The sequence below is a fragment of the Rhyacophila brunnea genome, unplaced genomic scaffold, assembly GCF_057557595.1.
Source record: "Rhyacophila brunnea isolate RB1 unplaced genomic scaffold, BYU_Rbru_1.0 scaffold_9, whole genome shotgun sequence".
Lineage (NCBI taxonomy): Eukaryota > Metazoa > Arthropoda > Insecta > Trichoptera > Rhyacophilidae > Rhyacophila > Rhyacophila brunnea.
Genome location: NW_028233361.1, coordinates 17,827,716 through 17,854,269, shown reverse-complemented (window position 1 = coordinate 17,854,269; position 26,554 = coordinate 17,827,716). Strand labels below are relative to the sequence as shown.

Genomic DNA, 26,554 nt, shown 5'->3' with positions numbered 1-26,554 from the left:
CACCCCAAAAGAAGTATAACTTTAAAAATTTAAAAGAATTATTATTTTTTGAACCTAATAGAAGTTTTATAATATTATTGATTACATTGGGAAATTAATGTATAGGTACCTACACAAAAACAAATATTTCCCCTTAGCAACTGTATTACCTCTTTGGGTTTATATAGTTATTCGCTCATTCAAGCACTCACGTTTTTTATCAGTTACGCAATGACCAATCTCAAGGTCTCCAGAGTCCAAATGTATCAATGTATCAAATAATTTATGAAACCACAGCTCTTTCTTCTACATTATGCCATTCAATTGGAGAACGAAAAATGTAGTAATCATGGATGTATAACGCTCTTCTTTGACTGCAGCGTTCTGGCCGGCATCATTTTTGATGCAATTTGGATCAATGATTCCACCAGCCCATAAAACACACAAAACAGTGACTTTGTGTAGATGTAACGGCGTCTCAATAATGGCTTGTGATTTTTCTTTGCTCCAAGTGCGACAATTTTGCTTATTGACGTAGCCATTTAACCAAAAATGAGCCTAGTCGCTAAACAAAATTTCGTGGACGTAGCGAACCGTAAGTTTCGCAAACTGAACCATAATTTGAGCACAATTTTTAAACATTGTTCTGGTGTAAGTCTATTATGGTGAAATGGCGAACCAAACTGAGCACTATCAGCTTTTAAATAATTGGTTGTCACTAAAAAAAATGCTGCCAATTCAAAAACAGACCTCTAAAAAAACACCCTTTAGTTGTAGTATGTTGATGTCGTATTTTTTGGCTTTTTATACTTATCTAAAAGAATTGCTGAATCTGAAAATTATACTAATTTATTTAGGTGAGATGCCATGAGTACATCCATCATATTAGTATTCCAAACCACATATTTCCCTTCTCTCCATGGAATCATCGTGATACTATTAGACACTAAAAGGTTCTTGTCTTGACGTTACTCCCGACGAAACCTAACATCGACAGATCACAGCATTGATGGGAATATGAAAACTATGTCTCCCTGCACTTTTCTGTGCCTCAATATATGTCCACCTATACGATTTTTCTTAAGTAGATTGATATACTTGACATCATTATCATTGTCAAAAAATTAATACTTTTAACATGTATATTATGTTTTACCGATTGCCGTCATATTAAAATAAAATTCGCACAATTTTGAGTGTAACGCAGAATGTTACCATTACTATTTTATTATAATTTTTCACATCATCACGATGAGCACAATGGCTTTGGCTTTGGTCTAAGACTACAGTTATTGTATAAAAATTCTGTTGGCGTGGGTTCTAATCCAACTTCTGACAAATATTTTTATATTTTATTTTATTACTAATACATAGTAAGGTATGTATTTCTTAAATTACTAATTTATATTTTTACCCAAATTTACGTTAATAAGTGAATACTAGACTAACCAAATTGACGTATAAAAATATTCTTCTATTTATAAAATATCTAAAATTGTATATGGTTTAATGGCATAATTTTATATATTTAATGAATAAATGAATATTTTTTGACTATTATCTAATATGACTCGGATTTAGGGTTTATTTTATTTTTAAAAGTAACAAACACTATCTACATTAGTGGTCGGTAACCTTTTGAGAGACTGGGTAAAAAATCAACTTTGAAAAAAATATTTGGTTAGTGGGTAAATGCTGAGTACCTCCGCTAGATGAAAGTCCATTAGAATGTGGATATGTGTCTTCAATCGCTCTCAGACATATACATGTTCCAATATACTTCCATGTAGCGAAGGTACTTAGCATCGGGTTACCGATGCATTTATATATTTTAATTAGACCAATAGAAAAATCATTAGTACTTACATGATGTTAAAAAAACTTTAAGACTTTTTTTATATACAAATACAACTTCGCTAACAGTGTGAATAAATCAATTACAGCCTAAAAGTGATTCCATTAATGTATTTTGATAAAAGTTAACTATCTCGTCGATTCAATGGATTATATATTATCTTTCTTTTGAATGTTCTTTACCTTCTGTTGACTAGATATTTTTTATCCTGCGATTGTCTATTTTTCCCATTGTCCCAGTTAGAATATGTAGTTAATCACTTGTCTTGTACGAGCTAATCGCTAATGTTAATGATCTTTTTCCGATCATAAAATCAGTTAAACATGACTTTCGCCTTTTTTATATATTTTAAAGTATATTTCATTACTTATTAATAGATACTTTAAAAATTTAAGTATTATTCTATCGAAAAGAGATAATTTCAACGAGCTATAGATATATAATAGAATTAATTTCGAGTCTTCCGGAAATTTTCATAAATCAAAAAATATGTATAAACCAAATTTTAGTATTAGTTAAATACGTTAAAGTGCCCACCACCACCCGTCATATATGCACAACCGTGGATATGCACGGCCGCGTTCTATGACGCTTTAAACGTGTCTGAAAAAAGTGATTTTAAGTGCTCATTCCGTCCCAAGACGGAGCCGCACGGGACTGATGCTGCAACCATGCACCGTAGTGCTTAAAGAAGAAAGTTAAGAAAGAAAATGTCTGTTTTTGGACTGGCTCTGCTGTCCGCTGACGTTAAGTGCTTTGTGTACCCGCATACTGAGTGTCACGAATTGAAATGGATGAGTCCACAGAAGAGTCGGGTTTATCCCGCTCCCCATACGATGCTGCAAATTTCTCAAATGCCGCAAAGTTGGCTTCGGTTGCTACCAAATCTCCATGACCAATTGGGCCCGTGTGAGGATGGACCCTGGCAAACAGCTCCGCTCGTTCGAATTCCATAAGCGGGCAATCCCAGAGGATGTGTTCAACATCTTGGTGGTCATGCCCGCAGGTACAACCCGGCCCATCTACTATCAAGCCAAACTCGTGGAGTCTGGCGGCGAAGTTGCCATGGCCGGTGAGGAACTGGCTAGTCCAGTGCGAAGGTTGGAGTTTTCTAGTTTGGTGCCTGCAGAATACGTCTGGAAAAAAACGGTAAGTGTGCCGCCCCTTGGGGGAGGCGGTCTACCTCGCCTGCCATGCCGCAAATGCGGTCTTGTACACAATGTCACTTACAGTCTTCCTGTAAGGAACGTCCTCGGATCTCTGTGGTGGTGTCAGATGGACACCGGCGAATATTAAATAATTGAAGTGTTTGAATACTTCAATTGGTACCTAGTTATTGATTATACACATTCCAGTATAATGAGTTATTAAATTATTAGAAAACGCAAGTACGTTATAACTAAAATTTTGAGAGATCTTGTTACTGGCAAGCAATTTAGGTAAATACATACCTACGTATTATTGGTACCTTTATTCAAACCACAAAATCCGGTTTTCAATATTAATTTGCAATTTTTTAAGTGCTTTAAATAATATAATAATATATACCTACTACCAATTCATTTCGTCGTAATAAGATGTGGCTTCAGTGGCTTAATCGTCGCAAATGCACTAAATGAGGGTTCAAGTCCCGTCGGACATATTTGAGGTATTTTTAAATGATATGTTCGAAATGAATACAAGATCTCACACAATTTACTTATTGTATGCAGTCAAATTATTGAAATTATAACAAATTTAATAATAAATATTTATTAATATATTTAAATAAATACGAATGGCCAAGGCAGGATAATGGGGCTTTTGAACATATTTTTTGGCATGACAATGACAGGTCATTCAGTGTGGCCAACCTAAAATGTAGGTAGGTATACTTCCTTTATAAACTTCCATTAGGAAAGAAAAAAAATGTGTATTTGAAACAATAATACAGTCGAATTGATTGAATCTTGGATATTGAGTTTATTTCTTGTGGCAAGAAAGCCATTTAATAAAAAAACACAAACCAACGTAGAACTTTCTTAATTTGATTGTTAATTTGGACAAATTCTTTAATTTAAGGATTTTTTTTTAGATTGGCTACACTGAACAATCATGCCAGCCAAATTAATTCCTTGTATCAACTGGGGCGTATTTTTTAAATTTAATTTCAATGCACAATATAATCGTGTTAAATTGTTGATATACAATCATTTAAATGAATTTCTTGAAAACTGACATTTTGTGACAGATTGTTTAGTATTTTTTTTCTGATTCCAGACTGTGTTATTAATATAATATACAGTTTATTATAAGATTATGAGAACTGAAATCTGAATTAAATCTTTTCTTAATACTTTTATGCGTGAGAGATTTTTGTATAAGAAGGTTTGTTTATGGCAGAGATTTAAGAATGTAACGTCAGTGCGGTCTTGGAAAATTAAATTGACAACACAAGAGTATGAGCTTGCCATGAATAAATATGCAATATAAAATGAATACCAACTAATTTAATTAATAAATATAATATATTATGGGATCCTTCACTATAAAACAACCATGTCTAACGCGTCGATCGGGAGATGGATTGGATTTTGGCTGATTGCACCATTTTCCCATAGGAATTAAGTTGCAAATAATTACAAGATAAAAAGACCTTTTTATATACAACGTTTTTAAATTTTATTTTGAATCATATAAACTTGACTTGACTAACTTAAACGATCAAAAAAATGTACTTCTACGTATATATTATTTAATAATTTAGTTGCTAAGACCCCTAGCAACCAATAATGGTATCGAAATAACTTTTCATACAAAACAGAATTAATTAAAAATGAATTCAATTCTACTTAAAGATGGCTAAAAGTATTAAAAAAATGCATTGCCGTCGTGTTCTGATATATTCTAAAAGTTTCAAATATCTAGTTAGTCAGGAAGTTAGTTAAAAATCGATTGCAAGATTTATACCGGATAAACAACCACCGGACAAATAAGAATACGACCTAATAAAAATGTTGTAAAATATAAAATGCGTTGAGATTTTGAAAAAGAAGTATTAACTCATAACTGCCCTCCTAAGTAAAAAGACAGTGCTTTTGGTTTTGGTGAATTGAGAACTCAAATTTTAAACTACTTTTTCTCGTATATTATGTAAAGTTATTGGATTATTTTGTCATAATCTCTAAATATACCGTGAATATTTACATCATAATGGATATAAGAGAAAAATTTGTTTAAAACTTGTGTTTTATTTCACTAAAATCAAAAACACTACCTTCTTACTCAGCAGGGCAGTGTACTATTCTCATTATCATACGCGAAAGTCATTTTCAAATAAACCATGAAAATTCCGGCATGACATAATCGTATCACTTGATTCGTATTGAAACAATCATCAGGTGTGATAGAAAGAGGATATGAGAATTCTGACGCTTTAAATTATTTTTAATTGAGTAAGTATTTCTTTGTGATGGTGAAAGTGAAGACAATTATTGTTATTGAATCTGTAACGCCTTCAATCAAATAAAATACGTATATTCAAGTTTAACAATGTGAATAGGTGAGTGTGTTGTAGTAGTTACTACTTGAGAATTAATAGGTCACAGTCTATTTTAAGTTGGACATCTCTGCTTTAGAATAAGGTTTTAGTTTACTTACTAAAGAAAATACTATGTACATTTTCATGATAAGCATTAAACAAGTGGTTTAATATTTAAACAAAAACCACTCCAAATAATTTCCCTTTAGAATATGCAGCAATTCTATCAGTACATACATTATTGTATAATATTTTCTAAATAAAAAACAGTGTAATATATTTATAATACAGTATATTAAAACTAGAACATTTTCACTCTAAATTAACAAAGTAACAATTCATTACTAAACATTGTGTGTTATGTTTCCTTAAATTACTTGTAAAATAATAATATATTAGTATGGCCTTATTTGAGAGAGTTTATATACAAATATTTGAATTGAGTATGAATGTGTAAACTCTCAATATAATTACCTTATTAAAAAAAACTGATGAAAAAAATAGAAGAAAACTATCGATTTTGATAAAAAAAAATGTGATACCTATTTTAACCTGTCCTATTAAAAACATTTTATTGATGTATGGTACCGAATCAATACAAAAATATCGACGTATTGGTGAAATAGTACTGCCATAATTTTGAGTAGACTCTATTGAGATGAAGTCGAGTTTTGTGGAGTAAAGTAGATGAAGAGATCCGGGCACTAACTTTTCGATGATGACACGTCTGGAGTATTACTGGATGCTGAATCAATAACTCGCATATTTGGTATATTTATACGTATACGTATTAGTTGGGTTGAGTTAAGTTTATCATTGGCGCAGTGAGTTACCTTGTACTTAAGGTATGTTGATTTTTTTTTGTTTAATTTAGTTTAATATACGTCTGGTGCGTAGTTGATTTGGCACTGGTTTTCCAACAACATTGGCGTAAACAATACGTATTGATACTTTTTGGCATTCCTAACTTTTTTCTTCAATATACCTTGGTCTGACAGGGTGATAAATGTTGACGTTCGCAACTTAATGAGAAATAACCGACAAGTGTTGCATCATATAAATACTAGAAAACTATAGTACTTCGGCCACATTATGAGATGACAAAAGTACAGCATTCCTTAACTTATCATCCAAGGAAAAATCAACGGTAAGCGTAGCAGAGGTAGATGCATTTTGTTGGTTAAAAATCTTCGGGATTATACCGGGAAGCAGATGATAAAACAAAGATGGTCCTGATAGTAGCCCACTTCATCCAGCTAGAGAATGCATAATAATAAAAACATTTTTTAAGAGGTTTATTTTGATAATATTTTGGAAGACATTTTTTTTCTTTAAACTAAACAAATCGTTATTTTAAAAATATAAATTAAGAATAGACAAGTACCGGCGTTTTGAAGAGGGTTTTACATAATGCGGGTTACGGTACGTTTAAAAGAGAAAATTCGTAACTGGGCACAAAAGAAAGTGTTTCAGTAAAGTGGGTGCGATTTCATCGTCCAAAATAATGGACCAAATCCCTTTTCTTGAAATGAATAATTAATTTAGAAAACCTTGTATTTTAATTTAAATACGACAGATAAAAGCTTTGTGCTATTCCAATATCACCAAACTTTTTTTGTATTATGCTGATCAAGCTTAAATATAAATTATTTATTGACATTTCTGTCAAAAAAAACAAGAACTTTGTGAAACCGAAAAGTTTTAATTTTAATTATAAAAAAAAATTCTACTCAGAGGCCCTTTAAATTTATTATAATATATATATATATATAATTTCTATGTTTTAATGCGTATGACTAGGTACATGGGTTTCTGAAAATAACTTTTAATTTATTCATAATATTGCTAATAGAGTCTTATTTACTTTTGATATTCAACTCGGCATATTATTATGATATTTTTTTACGTAATATGGGGTGCCATAATATAGTCACAAAGTCAGTAAATAATCAGTGTAAAAATAATATTGTTATAGAAAGTCGATGGTTCAATGGAATAAAATATAAATCGATCGGTGAATATTATATGAATGAAATGCGGGGCGCACGGGGAGGGGACGTAAGCTATGTACGAATTTCGTCAGTATATAAAATTCAACCGTTCGTAACGCACGAATTCGTATGACCTTTATAATATCATTGTTGTAGACACTGAATCGCAACCATCATTTCATTTTTCAACCCCTAAGCTCAAGATGTATTCTACGTTCAAAAGATATACGGATATGCCTGCCTTCGCGATATAGATTACCACTGATTTTTTACTAATAAAAAATAACTATATTAAAAAATTAACACAATATGAGTATCAACATAATAATATGAACTTTATATAAAAAACAGACATATTTATCAGTATAATGCTTGTGAGATTGAAGCTGCACCCATGGCCTCAGAGCTTTGCATTTTTCTAACCACGCCTCCGTTGGGTTTTATAAATGCTAATCTGATTAGGTATATGAAAAAAAATCTCCACCTTTATATTATTATAATTATTTTTTTTTATATACAATATTTTTATGAGGTTGACTGTTTAGTCACTCATCAATTTTTATATTTACTTCAATATTTTATATCTTTAGTAATATGTAGGTATGTTATTATATTAAATTTAATAAATATGGTATTATATGGGATTACTTTAAGAAACTGATCTTTTGGTACAATTTGTAGTTTTACTTTTGTTTACACATATTATTCACAACTAACTCGATATTAACAATAGTAGAGGATTAAAAAAAATATGAGGAAACTAAGTAAACTGTAAAATAATATATTTTATAATGTAGGTATATATTTAATTAATCATACAATGTTACTTTCATATTCAAATTCAAGTCGTTCACAAGATGGCGTTATTATTCTGAATTGGAACCGTTTCCTCGTGTCAAGCCTATCAGGCACCATTAGCGAGGGGTGCAAGACTAGTAGATGTGCTCCCTAAAGACATAGACATTTTCAATGATGTACTTTGCATTTTATTTTTGAAACTGTATTTTTCTGTATAAAATTGTAAATTTTCCGTTCTCAAAAATTATATTTTTCTGTATTAAATTATATTTTTCTGTATTAAATTATACTTAAGTATGTTTTGATTATTTTTTATTTTTTTTTGTTATTATTAATGTTATTATATATATATTTCTGTTTCTATATTCTCTTCTCTCTTGTGAGGGTAATGTTTGACTTATAATGTAAATCTCATGTTGTGTACGTCTTGAATTTAGATTTGTTATGTCCACAATGTTTTGTATTCCTAAATAAATAAATAAATAAATAAATATAGACATGGACTTACGCAGAATGAACTGACCCCTACATAAAGAATTTATAAAACAACGTACGCCGATGCTTATTCTTACGTAAGTGGAATATATCAATACCCAAAGCGATTTAGTTGGATATAATTATTGCCCCCCTAATTGGTATCACCGATAGTAGGTTAGTTCTGTACCATGAGAGAACAAACAACTGACGCTACTTATTTCTAAGATAATTATTATCAGGGGCACACAGATAAATGAGCAATGGCTCTTGACTGTGTTCGCGAGAAATACGGAAATGAAAATGTAGACAGTAAATATATAAAATAAATAAATATACTGATTCGATTTGATTTATTTAAATTAATGCTATAGAAAATAATTGGATCTAAATGCGCTCCTCTACCTACTTCTTGCCTCACCTTACCATTTCACTGTTGCTATCAGACTACTCTACCTAATAAAAATGAATAATTATTGTAATAAGTGCGTTATTTTTGAGAAGTTTTATGTATATATTTTGAGATATCATCAATAAACTCAATAATATAAACAATGTAGTCTATAGCTGTGCAATTTTTATCAATATTTGTCGAATAGTTTTTAAGTTATATGAAAACTAACTTATAAATAGATAGGTAACAAATAAAAAAACTTGTACTTATATATCATGAAAAAAGTATTCGATAACATAAAAGTCGATCAAGTGACAAATAATATTACGAAATCACAGACAGATAATACTATTTTATTATTAGTTTAGATAATATAAAATCTTTATAAAATTTTCTATGACTTAAATCGTTTAACTTCTAAGTATATGGAAAAAAATATAAATTTATTCTTTACATGCCAAAACGCTATTTACTGTTGCCAGCTCGAATATTTTTCATAATATGTCTCGCCTCGTCAAAATCCGTTCACTAAAATATTCCATTTTTTTCAGGCGTCCACTTTGACACGTCCTCGGCGTCTCTGGTAAATGAGATTACGACGGCCATCAAGGTCTTCGCTTACGGAGTCGAAGAGTACGTGGCAGACCCCAGGAACTCTCAGAGGCCCCTGGGGACTCAGCTGTCCTGCGAAGGTCCGGGGGATGCGAGATGGCCCGCGGGCGACAGGTCAGTGTAGAATATCAATTGGGTTTTTTTTACTCTTATCTGGCAGAACACTGTGTTTCTTTAGTCGATCTTATTCAGTGTCTTAGGTCAGATTGTATGACATTTACGTAACAACTTGTCAATGTGTTTTATTGTATTATTATACAATATTATATTTTATTACCGCAGATTTGATTTAATAAGGTCTTTGTCTTTTACCAAGTAAAAATCAGAAGAATAAAAAATGTATATAATCAGTTTTAATTGTAAATCTATGTAACCTACAGTGACAATAATATTTAAATTAAAGTTTGAAAAATATTTATCTTTGAGTAATTTTCTATTTGTTTAATTTATTTTATATAAAAATATGAAGACACCGGAAATTTTGTCGTCGAATTATAATTATATCTTCTCTACTATAATACTCATTCAAAAATTTTAATATGTTTTGATGACTACAAGATAAATAATGAATCAGACCAGAGGTTTTGTTTTTGTACTGTATATAATGTATATAAACTAAATACAACTTAAATCAATAATTATATTTAAAAAAACAATTTTTTTATTCGACGAATAATTCACAAGATTTTAAGAATCTACCGTTCTAAATATTGAACATACATAATTCTGAAAACATGTCATGAGAAAATATAGTCAATAAAAAAAATCTTCTTTTTTTTAAGTAAGACACCCGGCAGAAATCGAACCTGTATCTCTTGGGTATCGCCCCCTCGGCATTACCACTATGCTACGACTACCATGCTTAATTTCAACAAATGTTAACTATTGGCCTTATTAATACCTGCTCATAAGCGCTCTCCGAATTGTGTCACGGTAGGCGATCGATTTTTGTATTCTAAATTATTAAAGTATTTATTACTTTAATTACTAACCGACATCACGGATCACTCCAATATTTCATGTTGTAAGTTACTTGAACTTACTAATAATTTTAATAAACTATTACTTTTATTCAACGATTAATTCACTAACTTTTAATAATGTACCATTCAAATTATTGAACATATATAATTCTGAAAACACTCTTGATATTCTATAAAAAAATCTTGTTATTTGATTATTATAAATGAATTTTGAATAATAAATAAATTATGATAAGATTAATGTTTATAATTTTAAAAAAATCAATAAATTACTAATTATTTGCAAGTACACATATTATATCAATAATAAATTTGATTAAAACCTGACGACATCTATAATAATTATGTTAGTAGTATAATTACTTAGCTTGATTTATTACAATTCATTTAACAGAATTGAAAACACTTCATTCACTAACATTTTTTCTAATTAGCATATTTCTGAGGTTTTTCAAAATCATGTATTTTTAAGAAAACTAAAGATTTCAACAAGCAGTCACTTCATATTTAGTTTAAACAGAATGTGACAACTGAATTTTTGCGTCAAACGTCGGTATTTTCTTCTTGGTGCAGAACATTAGCAAAAGGTAAAAAGAATGGCCGGGTATATGAAAATATGTTCCATACCAAACATTTTACGAGTAAAATAAAGATCAAAAGCGCTTTAAAGTAGACATTTTTGTAATTCTTTACGTTAAGTGAGTCATATAAATTTAATCTCATAGTGAAATTATTAATAAATTACTATTTTTTTTATTAAATATTGAACACACGCAAAATTAAATAGTGTTAGATACTATATTATTGAAAATAAATCATTTTTACAACCTCGGAAATATACATTTAGATAAAAAAAAAATACTCTCCCTGACATTGAAAGGTATGAGTTAAAATTATTCTACTTGGTTCAATTTTTGAAGCTATATTTACAAAAATGTATTCTTTGACTTACCCAGTAAACATGTCAATATCCGGTTTCAATGTAAGTAAGTATAGGAAAAATTTGATGTCTCACACTTTACATTACTTCTTAGCAAAATCGATATTCCGATTTTGTATAGTGTTTAATACTTGTACAAAAGAATGTATATTTTAAATAAACCATTTCTTTTATTCAACGAATAATTTACAACATTTTGAAAATGTATCATTCCATATATTGAACCTACATAACTTGAAAACACCTCAGATATATATATACCCACTAAGAAAATCACATTTGAAAAAAAATATGATGCTCGACGGGATTTGAACCCGTATAACCACGGTTATCGTACCAACTGTGCATTAACCAATTATGCTACAAGCCTCATATTTAATTACTACAATTAAAACTAGTAGGTTATACATTAAATGCTTGTTAAATTGCGTTATTATTGACTATCAGTTTTTGTGTATTAAATCAAGGAATATTTATTAATAACCTTAATTACTAACCGACGCCCGGCTCTCGCCAAAGATATTAACCGAAGTGTAGTCCAGTGGGTACGATTTTATAAAAATAATATTATTTTTCATATTGAATAGCAAAATATGTTTTATTTTCAATAATCCTTACAATAATATACTCCCTATAAATGTTTAACTAATAATCCATACAATAATAAAAATATATTTACTTTTTTTCAGTATCAGTTAGTATTTTTAAGTGTTACCTAAAAATTAAATGCTTTAAAAAATAAGATATGAATTACCCTCCCGATATTGCACATTATGGGAGAAAATATGGTGTGAGATTTGCTATTTCGCAGTAAAATATTAAATTAGTTCAGGGAAATAAACTGTTTTTATTTATTCAAATACCTACGTATAAAAACATAATAATAATAATACTGTTAAGTACTAAGTATTTCTTAATAATTTAACATGATTTATTACTATAAACATTGCATATAAATTAATAGTATTTAATAAAGTTATATGGTTTAGAAAGTTCGCTAAAAATCGCGAATTTCTAGGTACTCTGTATCACGTGTTATATTTTATTTGCAGTGAACGTGTTAAGTAAATTTACTAGTTAAAAACGTTAAGACTTATTTGTTTAAATAAAATCTTCTGTCATTGGGTGCTTAGTAGAAGTAAATTATTTAAAAACTAGAATATCCTGTGTGACATAGATCATTTCGTAAATTGATACTTTTGAAACCACAAACAAAAACAGTCAAATATCGATAGAAAAATCAAGTCAGTTTTTTCAAGATGCTGAATTTTAAAAATGTTTAACTTTAAACAAACAGTAGCATTCAAAGTAAAATTAAATGAAGTATTTTCTCATTTAAGACGATAATCCAGTGAAACGGCAAATAATTTTCAACTATAAGTGCGACGAAGTTTTGGACTCGCTGGCAATCGAAGAGCAAACGTCGAGCTGTGAACACGTCAATTTGTTTCATGATGGCGACGGGGGTATTAATTCTTAAATCGTGTAAAGATGACTAAAAAACGTTACCCATTTACTTGAAAAAGAAAACATGTCAATGAATATATTATTATTATTATTGTAACTAATAGAACAATAAACAGAACATTAAATGGACGCATGTTGGATTTATATGACGAATTATATTTCGTTTGGCACGCGTCATTTGCACAAGCCACAATCTTTTTAGACCATATGCTCAACTGAGGTATAGCCTTAAACGTTGAAGCAATCCTGTTTTACAAAAATGTAATAATTCCAGATGATGAATAATGATATGAATGAATATGATATGAATATAAATAAAAATGTGATATATACAGAGTGAGAGAATACGTAATAAATAAATTAAGTTATACGAATTACGAATGCATATATAATCGAGAGAAAAAAATTGGTGATTAATAATCTGCTTTGGAAGAAGAGTAGTAGATCGCGTCTAGTAAAAGTTTGAGAACCAGTGCTGTAATAAGTATGAAGAAATAAATTTCAAAATTTTAACTCCACCTTACAGAGATAACATAATACACCAGAGTCATTAATATAGGTACCATTTTTAGACTTGGCACTATAATAATGTGGTGATGGTCTTTCTTGTCAGTAAGAAAATAGTGGATATTAGAATGTTTTTCTCACCATGAAATTTCCCGCGGACGCCCGAAAATGCCATGAACCACAGAATAATAATATTTCTGTGAACCGTAATATTATTTGACGCGAATGTACTATTGTCGGCCATTTTTATGATTCACTCTGACGTCACACTTATTAAAGGGCTGTGTAGGAAATGTTTTGACAGATATAAAGTACTCTATACAAAACAGACATTTTGTCAACAAAGGATTTCCAATTATTATTAACCGGTATGTACGTACGGGTGTTAATTGTAAATATTTAATTGTCAAACAAAAGCTTATTAATATAACACACGATTTCTCTATTCAATCAATGTCTGTTTTGAGGGTTAAAATTGGACACAATGACAAAATACAAACACCCCAAAATTATAACAAAATATAATAAAAATTATTACAATTTATTATTAAAAACAATTAATAACATTACAATCGAAAAACTTACAAGCGACTATTTTTTTTACGAAAAATTAATGTTTGCCAATTTCTCAAGCTACTTTTTAACACGAAAATAGCCGATGAGGCTCAATGAAGGTAGTGTAGAGAAGCAGTTATGTAGTAGTGAAACAATTGAATACGTAGACTTGGAGAAAATCACATAAATACTGTTAATTTATTGTGACCTCACTGGGAATCAAATCCGGGACCCTGGATGAAAGGTCAGCACCTTACGCACTAGATTATAAATGCCACTATTAGGTATATGGTCTAGGTTCACACACACACACATTAAAAATTATACGTAAATTTTCCAGACTCGGAATTCAAACCCGAGACCAACGATTCAATAAGCGGTTAATGTTACCAATCGCCCATTTGGCTGGGCTAAATTTAAAAAATGCCTATAATATTTATGCTAAGAGATATTTTTACTTATTTGATAGACATGTAGGTATAATTATGATTTCAAAATAAGTTATATTAATTTATTTATACAGCAGGTTTGTCTCTTGTTATTTTTACCATATTTATGTGAGGTTAGTTAAATTCAAATTAAAATCTATTTGAAATATAAAAGAAGTAGTTAATACACTGTTACTATAAAAAAAGGGCCTGTTACTTAGTCATTGCACTAGTAATGACTAAAAATAATAATGTCGTAAAATTTATGTTATGACAGATCTATATTTATCTCTTGTAAAATAATGTTTGATAAAGTTATAATTTTTTTTTTGAATTATTAATAACCATTTCCTTGTTTTTTCGTACAAGGTGATTGTTAGTAATTTTGAACAATTACAAACACCCAGGCTTTGAGAAAAACACATAAATATTGTATCCTGACCGGGTATCGAACCCAGAACTCTCGGGTGGAAGGCAAGTGCCTTACGCACTGCACCACGAGAGCCGCCGATAAAGTTATAATTGAGTAGTGGTAGTGCGATTTTGAATGGAAAAATTGGCATCTCTAAAAAACGAGGGTTTGGGTCAAAATTCCGAAAGCAGAAATCCTGAAGGCCGAAATCCCGAATGCTGAAATTCCGAATAGCCGAAATTCCGAAAGCCTAAATCCCGAAAGCGAAAATCCCAAAGGCCGAAATCCCGAAAATTATAAGCAATACTAATTCTCAACAACTACCTACGCAAAAGCCTTCGGAATTTTGTCCGACAACCAAAAATGAGTAAGTGTGCAACAAAAGGGCTTATCCCCATTTTTGAAAAGCATTACAGTCAATCTTTGAAATGTTCAAATAAATTTAACCAAATAACATTATTATATTTAATTTTAGTAATGGTCAAATTCAGTACACTTTATTAATATAATAAAATAATTAAAAATTGTAATGTATGTATCTCAAAAACTGTGTCATTGTTATGGCCATCTCATTATGTTAGAGATAGAAGGAAGCCAAATAATAAAAAGATCTGGGAGAAAATGAATTTTTATCAACGTTATAATGTTAGATATGTAATAAGTGTGTTTATTATTACAATATTATTTTTTCGTGAGAATTTTTATTGGTTTCTTTATAATAGTATCTGGTGTATTATATTATTCAAAAGAGTTTTAGAATAAATTCTATTATAATTTATAATAAATTTACTTACTATGTAATTCTTTTGAATAGTAAATTCACCAGCCGCTACTCAATATCAATCAATCTAAACATTGATCTTTAGATATTTTCCGTAGCTTCTGAAAGACCTTTACACTATTTTCTGTTGAATGAAAGATGGAAAAAGTTTTAAATAATAAAATATATCGATTTATACCATATTCTAATAGGTATATATGGAAGAAGTGATTAATAGGGAATTACCTATGTAAAATGCCTGGACGGAGTGATAAAATATCATGTTATATAAATCGTAGAGGTTAAGCTTAAAGTGGTAATAGATATTTTGGTAAAAAATAATTATTTATTTATTTATAAGGTAAGATTTATTGGCTTTCTCCGCTGAGCGTAAATTGAGCGATAATATTAAGATAAGTCAGTTATTGAAAAATATATAACGATCAAACAGTAAATTTGTTTTTCTTAATTTAACGAAAACATTTTACATTTTTCAAAACATGTATGTATAATAAATATCAAAGAAGACTTTGAATGGTGAAACACAGATCGCAAACAAAATAGTGAAATATTATATAAGTACAAAACCTTATTAATTTTGATTTTATTATTTATATACAATAATATTATGTTGTTGAAGTTATTGGTATCATAAAGATACATATTAAGTCACGGTGGGGTTGTAATATTTGATAACTCTTTTATGTTTTGTTTTACGAAAAATCACATCTCGTAAATGGTGTCCATTTTTTGCTATGCATAAACGTATCATTCTTGAACATTTTTCAAGACACCCCTTAGTGTTTGAGTTTCCAGTGCTCTGATTTTGGTCCGAATACTGTTCTTAGATTAAAGTGTCTGAAGCTTGCGTATTTGTTTCTTTGTGATAGTTCCATAGAACGTTGTCAGGAACCGTTAGATCTGGAAAAACCGATGACCAGCTTGTGTCGCAAGCCAACTTATAATTAACGTACCTACCCAATAAGATTAAAATGCACGTTTACTATTCGTTATACATTGCGTTCATTCGTGTTATAACTTACATGTACATTCCCATGTTACATTGCGTTAGTTTGAATTACTGGACATTTTACATTATAAATACATACTTATTTTACATTTTATTAGTTCAAATTGGGCTTACGTCTAATAGAAAATTACTTTTTAAGTTTACTATTCAGGTACCATAAGGAATTCTGTGTTAAGGGCCCACATGCTCAGCGTAGTTCAAAATGGATGGCGTTTAAAAATTAATAAATCTAAATCTTAACACCACTGCACATAGATATACTGAAATATGACTACCTATATTCTAAAACATTAGAGCGAGAGGTTTAAAAGTATACTATTTTATGTAATAAAAATATTTTATGCAATCATCAAATGTTTAAAATAAATATAAAGAACATTAAGGCTTCAAAATTATATAAATAGATTATATACAACGTTTAAAGAATATCCAGGGTTATGGTTTGAAAATACCATGAAAGCTCCATTTTGACCTACGCTGAGCATGTGGGCCGTTAATGTGGATGTTTTATATTATTTATGTTATATTAAAATTTCCCATTATGAATATTATTATTTTTTGTTTTTATAATCACTTATATTATAATATATTATGTAATAGCAACATACAAATTTTATGTACAGCTAAATAAGCCTCAGCTAAGACTTCGTAGCTTAAAAAAAATCATTTTTATACCTTGCGTTACTGTTCCTTAAAAAAACACTGGTGGGACCTACCCAAAGTAGTTTTGGTCATATGTTTAGCTGGAAATATTAGTTTCTTACATTTCTTCAGAAGGTAATTCTCGCGTTGTCTAACCATTAATAATAAAGTTTCGACATGGTTTAATAAGTTACTTGAATTTATATGTAATATAATATGTTAAAAGTGAGATTTTCCCGAGTGAAAATAATACAGTATTGGAGGTAAAATATTACAGGAAATATTTTGATAAAATGCACTTTGATCTTAATGACAAAGAGTCTAATTATAATGTTATAGTTAAGCATAGTAATAATTTGAATATAATGATGATCATGTATCTAAATTATGACAATTATTTTATTTATTGATCATTATTTGATTGGTAATGTTATGTTTTCTGCAAAAGGAATCCTTACTAACGGGCCCTTATCCTTCACGTCGTTCAGTGGAAGTTGTATGTCAGTAATAAGACTCGATATATTATTATGTTATTTTTGAGTGATGTTTATTTTTATGGTCTCAAAGTACAGCTACATGGTGTATATAAAAAGAAAAGAACTTGCGAGTTTGAACAAGTTGACTGCTCTGAATTGAATGATATTAGACTAATTTACAATTAATAATACAATATAAAATAGTAATGAAGTAATATTAGTAACGCTAAGTTTATGTACAAGGATTAAATCTGTGTAGTAACACAGCTAAATAGGATAGATAAATTGGGTTTGATCATTAATATAATATTGATGGGTAGTCGTTATGACACCGATCGAATATTCTTAACAATGGTATATAATTAGTAACTTATGGTAGGTATCGATGAATTAAGCAAAAGGCAATTTATTTTCATTATGGGATATCATAGAGAGGGGAGTTACGGATACATAACATGATGTATAAAGTCTTAATTGTACAAACAATAATGGATTGGTAAATAATTCAAGTCTTCATTATGATGTCAAACTGAGAATGATTTTTATTTTCTCAGTAAAGGAATAAATAAAACATGAAAATGCTTTTAGCTGGATGCGAAATATGTCGTTATTCTCTGTGATGTTGATTTTTAAAAAGTGAATTCTTCCATATTCTAAAAATCACAATTTTATTCACTCTCTGTATATATAAACATGAATAAAAATTAAATCTCAAAGAGTTGTGCTATTAACAAATGTGGATACAGCGAAAATTTAAAATTACATACCAATAAAATGAATATTACAGAAAATATCATCGACTTGTTGTCAGAAAAAAAACAAAAAATGGTGTTTTAATCGCCTGAAAAAGAATTGTATATAAACAAACTTTGTATATTTAAGGAAGAAAACAATAATAATTCATTTACATATTCACAGCAAAAAAGTGGAAAATACCGTTCATAATTACTTTAAATGTTTGATAATATATATAAAGATGTAGTTATATGTGAAAACAATGAAAAAATCAAGGTATTGAGTTCATGGTGCCATTCGCTATAAAAAGACCGTTCGTTATAATAAAATAAAGAAACCAATTAGAAAAACCTTGATTTTTTTAATCAAGTAAACTTTTTTGGGAGTAATCTTAAGGGGTTACATGCTCAGCGTAGGTCAAAATGGAGCTTTTATTGCATTTTCAAAGCATGGTACCGTTTAAAAAAAATAAAAAAAAATTCGGTTACGTACATGTTCAAACACGCGCGTTAACATAGTTTAACTTCCTACTTTAACTTTAACGTTGTAAACTCTGCGCTTTCTTTTCTTAAACATTCGGCTCATAAAATGCGCGTGAAATATATTAAAACCATGCTAGATAGAACTAAAACTGTAGACAGACCAAATACCAGACAGATAAAACCACCATTGATTATTAATATTGTAGCATAAATTTATTTAAAAACATACAGTTTTATTTTTTCTCTGTACCATAAGCTTACAAAAAAAACCTAAGTTTGCCATAAAATTTTAATTATTCTTTGTGACGTCATCGGCTGTATTTCTTTAAATTATATTACGTGGAGTATGCAGCGGTAATCGTGTGGTATATATTGTGATTCCGGGAGATGTCACTGAATAAATACAAAAGATTTTTTTCTATCACTAATAATTACATATTGGTAAGAAGGTTAGAATTAAAATTGATTGAATAATCGCTTTCTATTGTGTCCTTGCCACTGGTGTGGTTAAGGCAACCGCTAAGTAATTGCTTATTTAGGAATCTCCCCCACTGTTAATGGGGTACACTAGTACATTATATACTTTGATTTATTGAATTATTGTCAATCTAAATTATTTCATGAAAATCTTAACTGTCTCGGAATTTTCCATCAATTATGAATTCAAAAAGGAAAGTATGCCGCTTCACGGGAAACCCTTTAAAGGAGTGTTTTGTATTCACCACTCCATTCGAATTAATGTGCTAATAACTGGAAATTAGCATTGGAACAGAAACTTCTACGAGAATTATAATTCTGAAAATAGTCGAGACTCGAACCTTTTGTTTTGTGAATTTTTTAATTATTATACTCAGGAAACTTGCCGACTTGTTATCCTTTCAGACGAAATAATTTCTTGGGTAATAATTGACAGTGAATCAGTTGTATTTATCATTTATTTATCAGCCATCACAATAGAAATTACAGGCCTATATTTTGAAGTATTATACTGCTCTTGTAAAATGAAGAACTCTAACTTACAGTGTTTTCAAAAAGGGAGGTTGCTTTTACACTGAGGTTTTATTTACACTAAAATATCGTAAAATTGTTATTTTGCCTACTCAATTTAATTCCGCCTAGACAATTTTATTTGGTTTAAGTAGCCACCATCAATATTTATATATATATATATATATATATATATTACTAACAATGATAATAATTATTATAGTCTTTAATATTAAAATATCTGTAAATGGGAACACAACATGTCAAAATGAAAATAAATCTGACAGCCAAGATAAACAAAAGAAATTAAAATCGAATCCAAAACAACGTGGAAAGTTTATCTGTTAAAATAATTCAAAATTGGAATTGGCAGAAGAAGTAATTTGAAAAAACAGACTTTTATAAAATGTAAATGTCAATTGAGGTCAAGTAGGAAAAAGAAATCAAACAATTAATATTCTTTGACTTTTATGCATTATTATATTTTACTCACATTTAATATAACCAAAAACTATAATTATTTTCATGACAGAATAATAACTTACAAAACATGCTGTCGTTAAGTCTTAACGAAAGCACGTTGTACAACGAGTAATGATTGGGGAGGGAACCGACGCTGTTAGCAAGAAAATGACACCACTTCACTCCCAAGTTAACAGTGGCGGCCGGTGGTACTCAAAATTGCGTTCGGTAGAAGTGCACCAAAAATTTACATATCATATTAATAAAGAATATATATTTTAACGTTGTATTTTTGCTAAAAAATCACCTCTATTATTTTTTCAGAAGTATAATATAAACATTTAAAAAAATACGGATATCATTAAAATCTTTGACAATTATTTACCACGATATGTAAATAATAATATTAATAAATTAAATAGTAAAGTAATTGTACAATATTGTTATAGCACTATAGATACCTTAGTATTTTTAGATAGATTTAAATTTATCGAAAAAAAATGAACAAATTTTTCCTATGTAATTTAATTATTTATTTTCGGTGCACCGACTTTTTCTTATATTAATTTTCTCTTCGAACATTTTTTTTTTATTTATTATAAAGTCTTCATTTACCGACCGACTTTTAAAATATTTCAAATTCACACACTTGTCATTAGTATGTTATTCTAGTTTTGATTTTTTGTTTCCAGAAGTATCTTGATAAAAACAAGTATAACGAATAACATTAGACTTAACTTCATAAGATTGAAATTATACTAAGTAATGTTTTAAACTAGATTACTTTAGCCAAAATGACATCGGGCCTTGTCTTCGACAATGTAAGAACTAGAAAGTCATTTAACTAACGCATAATCGTCCCATCTGCAGTCAGCATATTCTACATGCATGACATTCTTCTATGGGGTTCGACTACCTTGGGCTTGGTTATTGAAACTCTCAAAGTTGCAATAATGCAGAGGCCAACAGATTTTCCTATTTCAAACTGTATTATCAACAATGGCTTTCGCAATTCATCGGATATTTTTGTATATAAATAACGAGTCATAGTAAAGTTGATGAGTTAGTATTATTTGTAGTATCAATCATAATCTCAGTCCGATCAGTAATCTTTGTATCAGTTAGATCTCAATCTTCGCATCGCTCCGCACTGCATCCATTGAGTCTCGGACCTCGGACCAGTAACATATACACATAACAACTCTTGTAATAAAAATTCTTAATCTATATTAACTTCCAATCCGACTTTCATCTCAACTCCTGATCACCTCCTACAGTGGTCTCGTTATTTTACAACCTGACCTGCTAAACTACATTAAATCAATCGATTTAAAAACTGGTACTAGTTTAATTTTTCAATAGACTGAAGCCTTAAAATGGAAAAGGAAAACAACACACAACAAACAAAACCTTTCCTAGGTGCCCGACCTCGTCTTTATATTATTAGCTTAACCTCCAATTGCTACTTTATTTTAACCTCCAATATTCTTTGTGGTGACCTAATCCTTTTTGCTGGATTTTCAGTATTCTGATCTAAGCATACATACATACTAGGCCCAGAATAGTTTGAGAAAAAGAGTTAAGTGGTACTCTAAATAGAAAATTGCCTGCCTAGTTGCGTAGTTATATGAATTTTGTGTGTAATTATACGGGTCATCTCTCCCATAGAATGCATTACAATGTGAAAAACTCTTGCTTTGTGTTGAGTAATTTTCTCTCGAGAGATTAAGTTTTCGTGCACGTACAATTTTTCCGCTTGCAATTTTACGTACCCTCACAGCTGTTTTATTTTAATTAAAGTTGTTTTGAGTAAATGGGTATTTTTTGTTCTTTATCTCAATGAAAGTTTTACTGCCAAAATACTTCTTCATTTAGACACATCTATTAGGCTTATATATTTTCATGGTCAGTAATGATATTAGTCAATTTATTAATCATTATATTATAATAATAATCTCCATAAAAACGTATATTTTGTATAAAATTATTTATTTATCCCTAGAGTCACTAGTAGCCTTCAAGGTATTTTTCAACGACTAACTAAGCATCTTGATACCATAAGAATTTTCTATGGTTTTTGACCAAATAACTATTGCGAACATCTTACTGTATTTACACTTCGTTAGAACTTTGCATAAGTGACATTTTCAGCCTTGTTCTTCGATATTTCCGCTATCGATTAGCGTTTCCAAATGATGGGTCTTTCTTTGAGTCCAAAGCACTCACATATAAAGTAAAAGATGTGAAATTAGGTCCAAATAGTTTTTTAGAACTTTTTTAATTGGCCTTTTGTGGGCTCCGGGTTTGATCCCGGTGAGGTTATAACAATATATTAACCTAGTTTTATCCAAGCTTGGTTATTTTTATGATCGTTTCATTTCTACTACAATACTACTGTCATGGTCATTTTAATAATATGTACATGTATTTTGATGGATAGGGTAATTATCTAAACTAAATACATGTAAATAATATTTAAAATAATTATAAATTATTGCATGGTCAATAGGTTTTTTTTTTCTTAATTTTAAGTTTGATAGAAATCTTTTAACAAAAAAAAATTACACAATTATACCTACACTAATTTTAGTAACAGAACAAGTTTGTTCCCACCACTATCACATTAGCCCAAAAATGGTTATATTTCAAGTGTTATTGTTAACGTCTGTTTAAGTATATATCTAGCTTGTTCAAAGCATGGGTAGAGAAAAATATTAGAATCAAAATAAAATGGGATTTTTTTGGCCAAGTTATTACAATAATAATAATACGTCATGTGATTACAAACCTTACTGATCCATGATAACTGTAATTATAAATATTTGTGATGTTTCTAAAATGAATTGGTTTCAATAAAAACATTGTTCAAATCGTATATATAAAAAATATTAATATTCAGTTTATTGTTTTTTGCCTCAATAATTTGTTTTATTAGTATGTTACGTACCTACAATAATATTATAACAAGCATATCTATAACAATTTAAAAAATTAATCAAACAACTAATTTCCATTTTTTTAAATTGTAAAACATTCTGACGTATTATTTAATCAAAGCATTCCAAATGGAAAAGCTTTCTTCAAATTTAATTTCCTTTCAAATTAAGTTTTATGCTAACTTAGAGTTAGAGTAAAATACTTAATTGTTTATACGCGCTATACAACTTAAACAATCCGTTACGTTCCTAAGTAAAATTTCTATAGTATAATGTCTCGACTAACTCTATCAGAAAACTCTCAGATGAATTAATTACTTTGATTCAGTCATTATAACTCCATTATAACGTGATGTGATTTAAACACATGTTCAACTCTTTGAATGACTTGTTCAGTAACAAAAGTCTTTTATTATCACACATAATTTGGAACGCCTAAGAAACATACCTGTTAAAAGGTATATTTAAATTAATATATTATTTGTCTCAAGCGTTTTATCTTTCAACATATACATCCGCCAGGGTTTATCCAATACCGGATTTACTATTCTTTCTACACGTATTGATCCACAGTTATTTGTTGCTACGCAGATACATCTACCAATTGTTAGGCTATTTTTTATTACAATGTTTTTATAAGCTCGTATTCTTGTTTGTCCGGTGATTGTTTGTCCAATACAAATCTTACAATCGATTTTTAACTAACTTCCCTACTAGCTAGATATTTGAAACTTTAGAATATATGCTTATAGAACACGATGCAAATGCATTCTTTTAATACTTTTAGCCATCTTTAAGCAGAATTGAATTCATTTTCAGTTAATTCTGTTTTGTATGGAAAGTTTTTTCAGAAAAATCCGTAAAAAGTAAAAGACTAGTATTAGTTACTAAGATGGTGGTCCTTGTAACTGAATTATTAACATATACGTGCATTACTATGGAAATCAAAATTAAATCTCAAAATGACATTTCAGTATTCTATATTTGTTTGTTTGTTTTTTATTTACTTCATATCAAGTACAAGTTTGAGTATAATAATTCAACAGAAAATTTAAAAACGTTATATATAAAAAGTTCTTTTTATCTTGTAATTATCTATAATAATAATATATGGATATTCTCAAGAACAGTAACTTGACAGACTCAGACTCAGTCTGCTAGTTGATAGCACTGTACGACTCATTAACGTACTATCCAAAGATATAAGACAAGACATATTATTATTCATTGAAGTATTATGTTTATTATTTTTTATATCCTAACCTTCGCTTTACTATGCTAATAAATTCTGGTCATTCCGGTGATATCACCTTAGGCTACCGTAAGAGATAAATAATATTACAGTAGATACATGGAAAATGGCTAGATATTATGGCAACACAAACAATCCTGTTAAGGTTTCATCATAATTATTTTCTATTTATTAAATTACTTAGTTCCATTGTTTAAGAGTATGACATTTTAACGCGCTTACCTACTGAGTGTATTAATAGTATCAAAGGTATTTATTACGGGTTTTTACAAACCGTTTTTTATATGTAATCCTTTACTGAGTCGGTGATAAGGTGTTTATCTTATTTTTTGCGCACAGTGCCTGAAGATTCCGAAAGGCAAAGCCTGAGCCGCAAAAAAACGCAAATGAAATATAAACTGTCAATTCATGGTGGAACTGCAATATATTGTTGTTTAATTTAATAAAACGCAATTTTCATTTTTGTTTTTAGTACTCATTCCACTTTTAATCAATAAATTAGGACCAGTTTCGTCCGCCTCAGAGGGACATTTTCAACTTTTGAAGAGTTGAAAATGTCCCTCTGAGGCGGACTAAACCTGTCCTGATTTATTGATTAAAAGTAGAATAAGTACTACAAAAAAATGAGTTTTATTAAATTAAACAAAAAATATGTTTATATTATATAAATAATAAATACAGATGCGAAACAAAAATAATACAGCATCTACATTTTTTTTATCCAAATTATCACAAAAACGTTATACAGTCACGATAAAAATAAAATATTAAAAATACCTCCCTATTTTCAAACAAGCGTAATATACCTACTTACGTTATTGATTACATAATATATTTTTCAGGCTTTCATGCTTATGAAAAACATTACTAAAATAAATTAATTTCTTGCCAGAGAGTGAAGCAATGTCACAGAACAGAAGTATTTTTGTTAAAGTAACAAAGTACATCTTGTTAATAATATATCACTTAAATTGATATCTCGTGTATGATTATTTTGTTAGCTTTATCAATGAGGGGTATACTTTTGAAACTGAGGAGTTATTTGTTTATCTCGGGTCCCTTGTCACAAACAAAAATAACATAATCAACAAAATAAATCGCCGTATCGACCTCAGTAACAGGTGCTATTTTGGTCTCAAAAGGCTTTTGGAAAATAAAGCACCTTCAAAATTACCAAAACAATTCTCCAGAAAATATTTCATATTATTAGCGTATGAATCAGAATATTGGGCTCTTAAAAAAGTGGATGAGAGAAATATTACTAAATTTAAAGCAAAGCCCTGATATGAATCTTTGGACCTGTTAAGGGCCCACATGCTCAACGTAGGTCAAAATGGAGCTTTTATGGTATTTTCAGAGCATAACCCTGGACATTCCGTAAACGTTGTAGATAATCTATTAATATAATTTTGAAGCTTTATTATCTTTTATATTTATTTTAAACATTTGAAGACTGCATAAAGTATTGGTATTACATAAAATAGCATTTTTTTAAACCTCTCGCTCTAATGATTTAGAATATAGTCATATTCCAGTACGTCCATGTGCAGTGGTGTTAAGATTTTTTAGATCCATTAATTTTTAAACGCATTTACAAAATCATTAATAAAATTAATGTTAACATTATAAAGTGACATATTTATGACAAAAAATTATATTTATTATTCTTTGTGATCCCAAATTTTAGGCATTTTATTATTCAAAAATGGGCACAATTAACACATTTGAAGATAATTCTAAAGATACCAATAATAAGTTATGTCTTTGACTATTTAAATGTGATAAACATTCTACGAATAATTTTTGCTTTATAATAAATATTGACCTAAGAATAAGGTTGTATTTTTTTGAAATACGGATTTTTTTTGGCATTTCCC

The 26,554-nt window shown here is 29.3% G+C and overlaps 1 protein-coding gene across 1 annotated transcript in view; it reads left to right on the top strand.

The window, feature by feature from the left end:
- Positions 1–26,554, top strand: part of Nmdar2 (glutamate ionotropic receptor NMDA type subunit 2) — a 423,883-nt gene that overhangs the window by 60,360 nt on the left and 336,969 nt on the right. Inside the window, exon 4 of the mRNA XM_085959689.1 lies at positions 9,563–9,737. Coding sequence (XP_085815815.1) covers positions 9,563–9,737 — 175 coding nt within the window. The remainder of the gene's footprint in view (positions 1–9,562; positions 9,738–26,554) is intronic.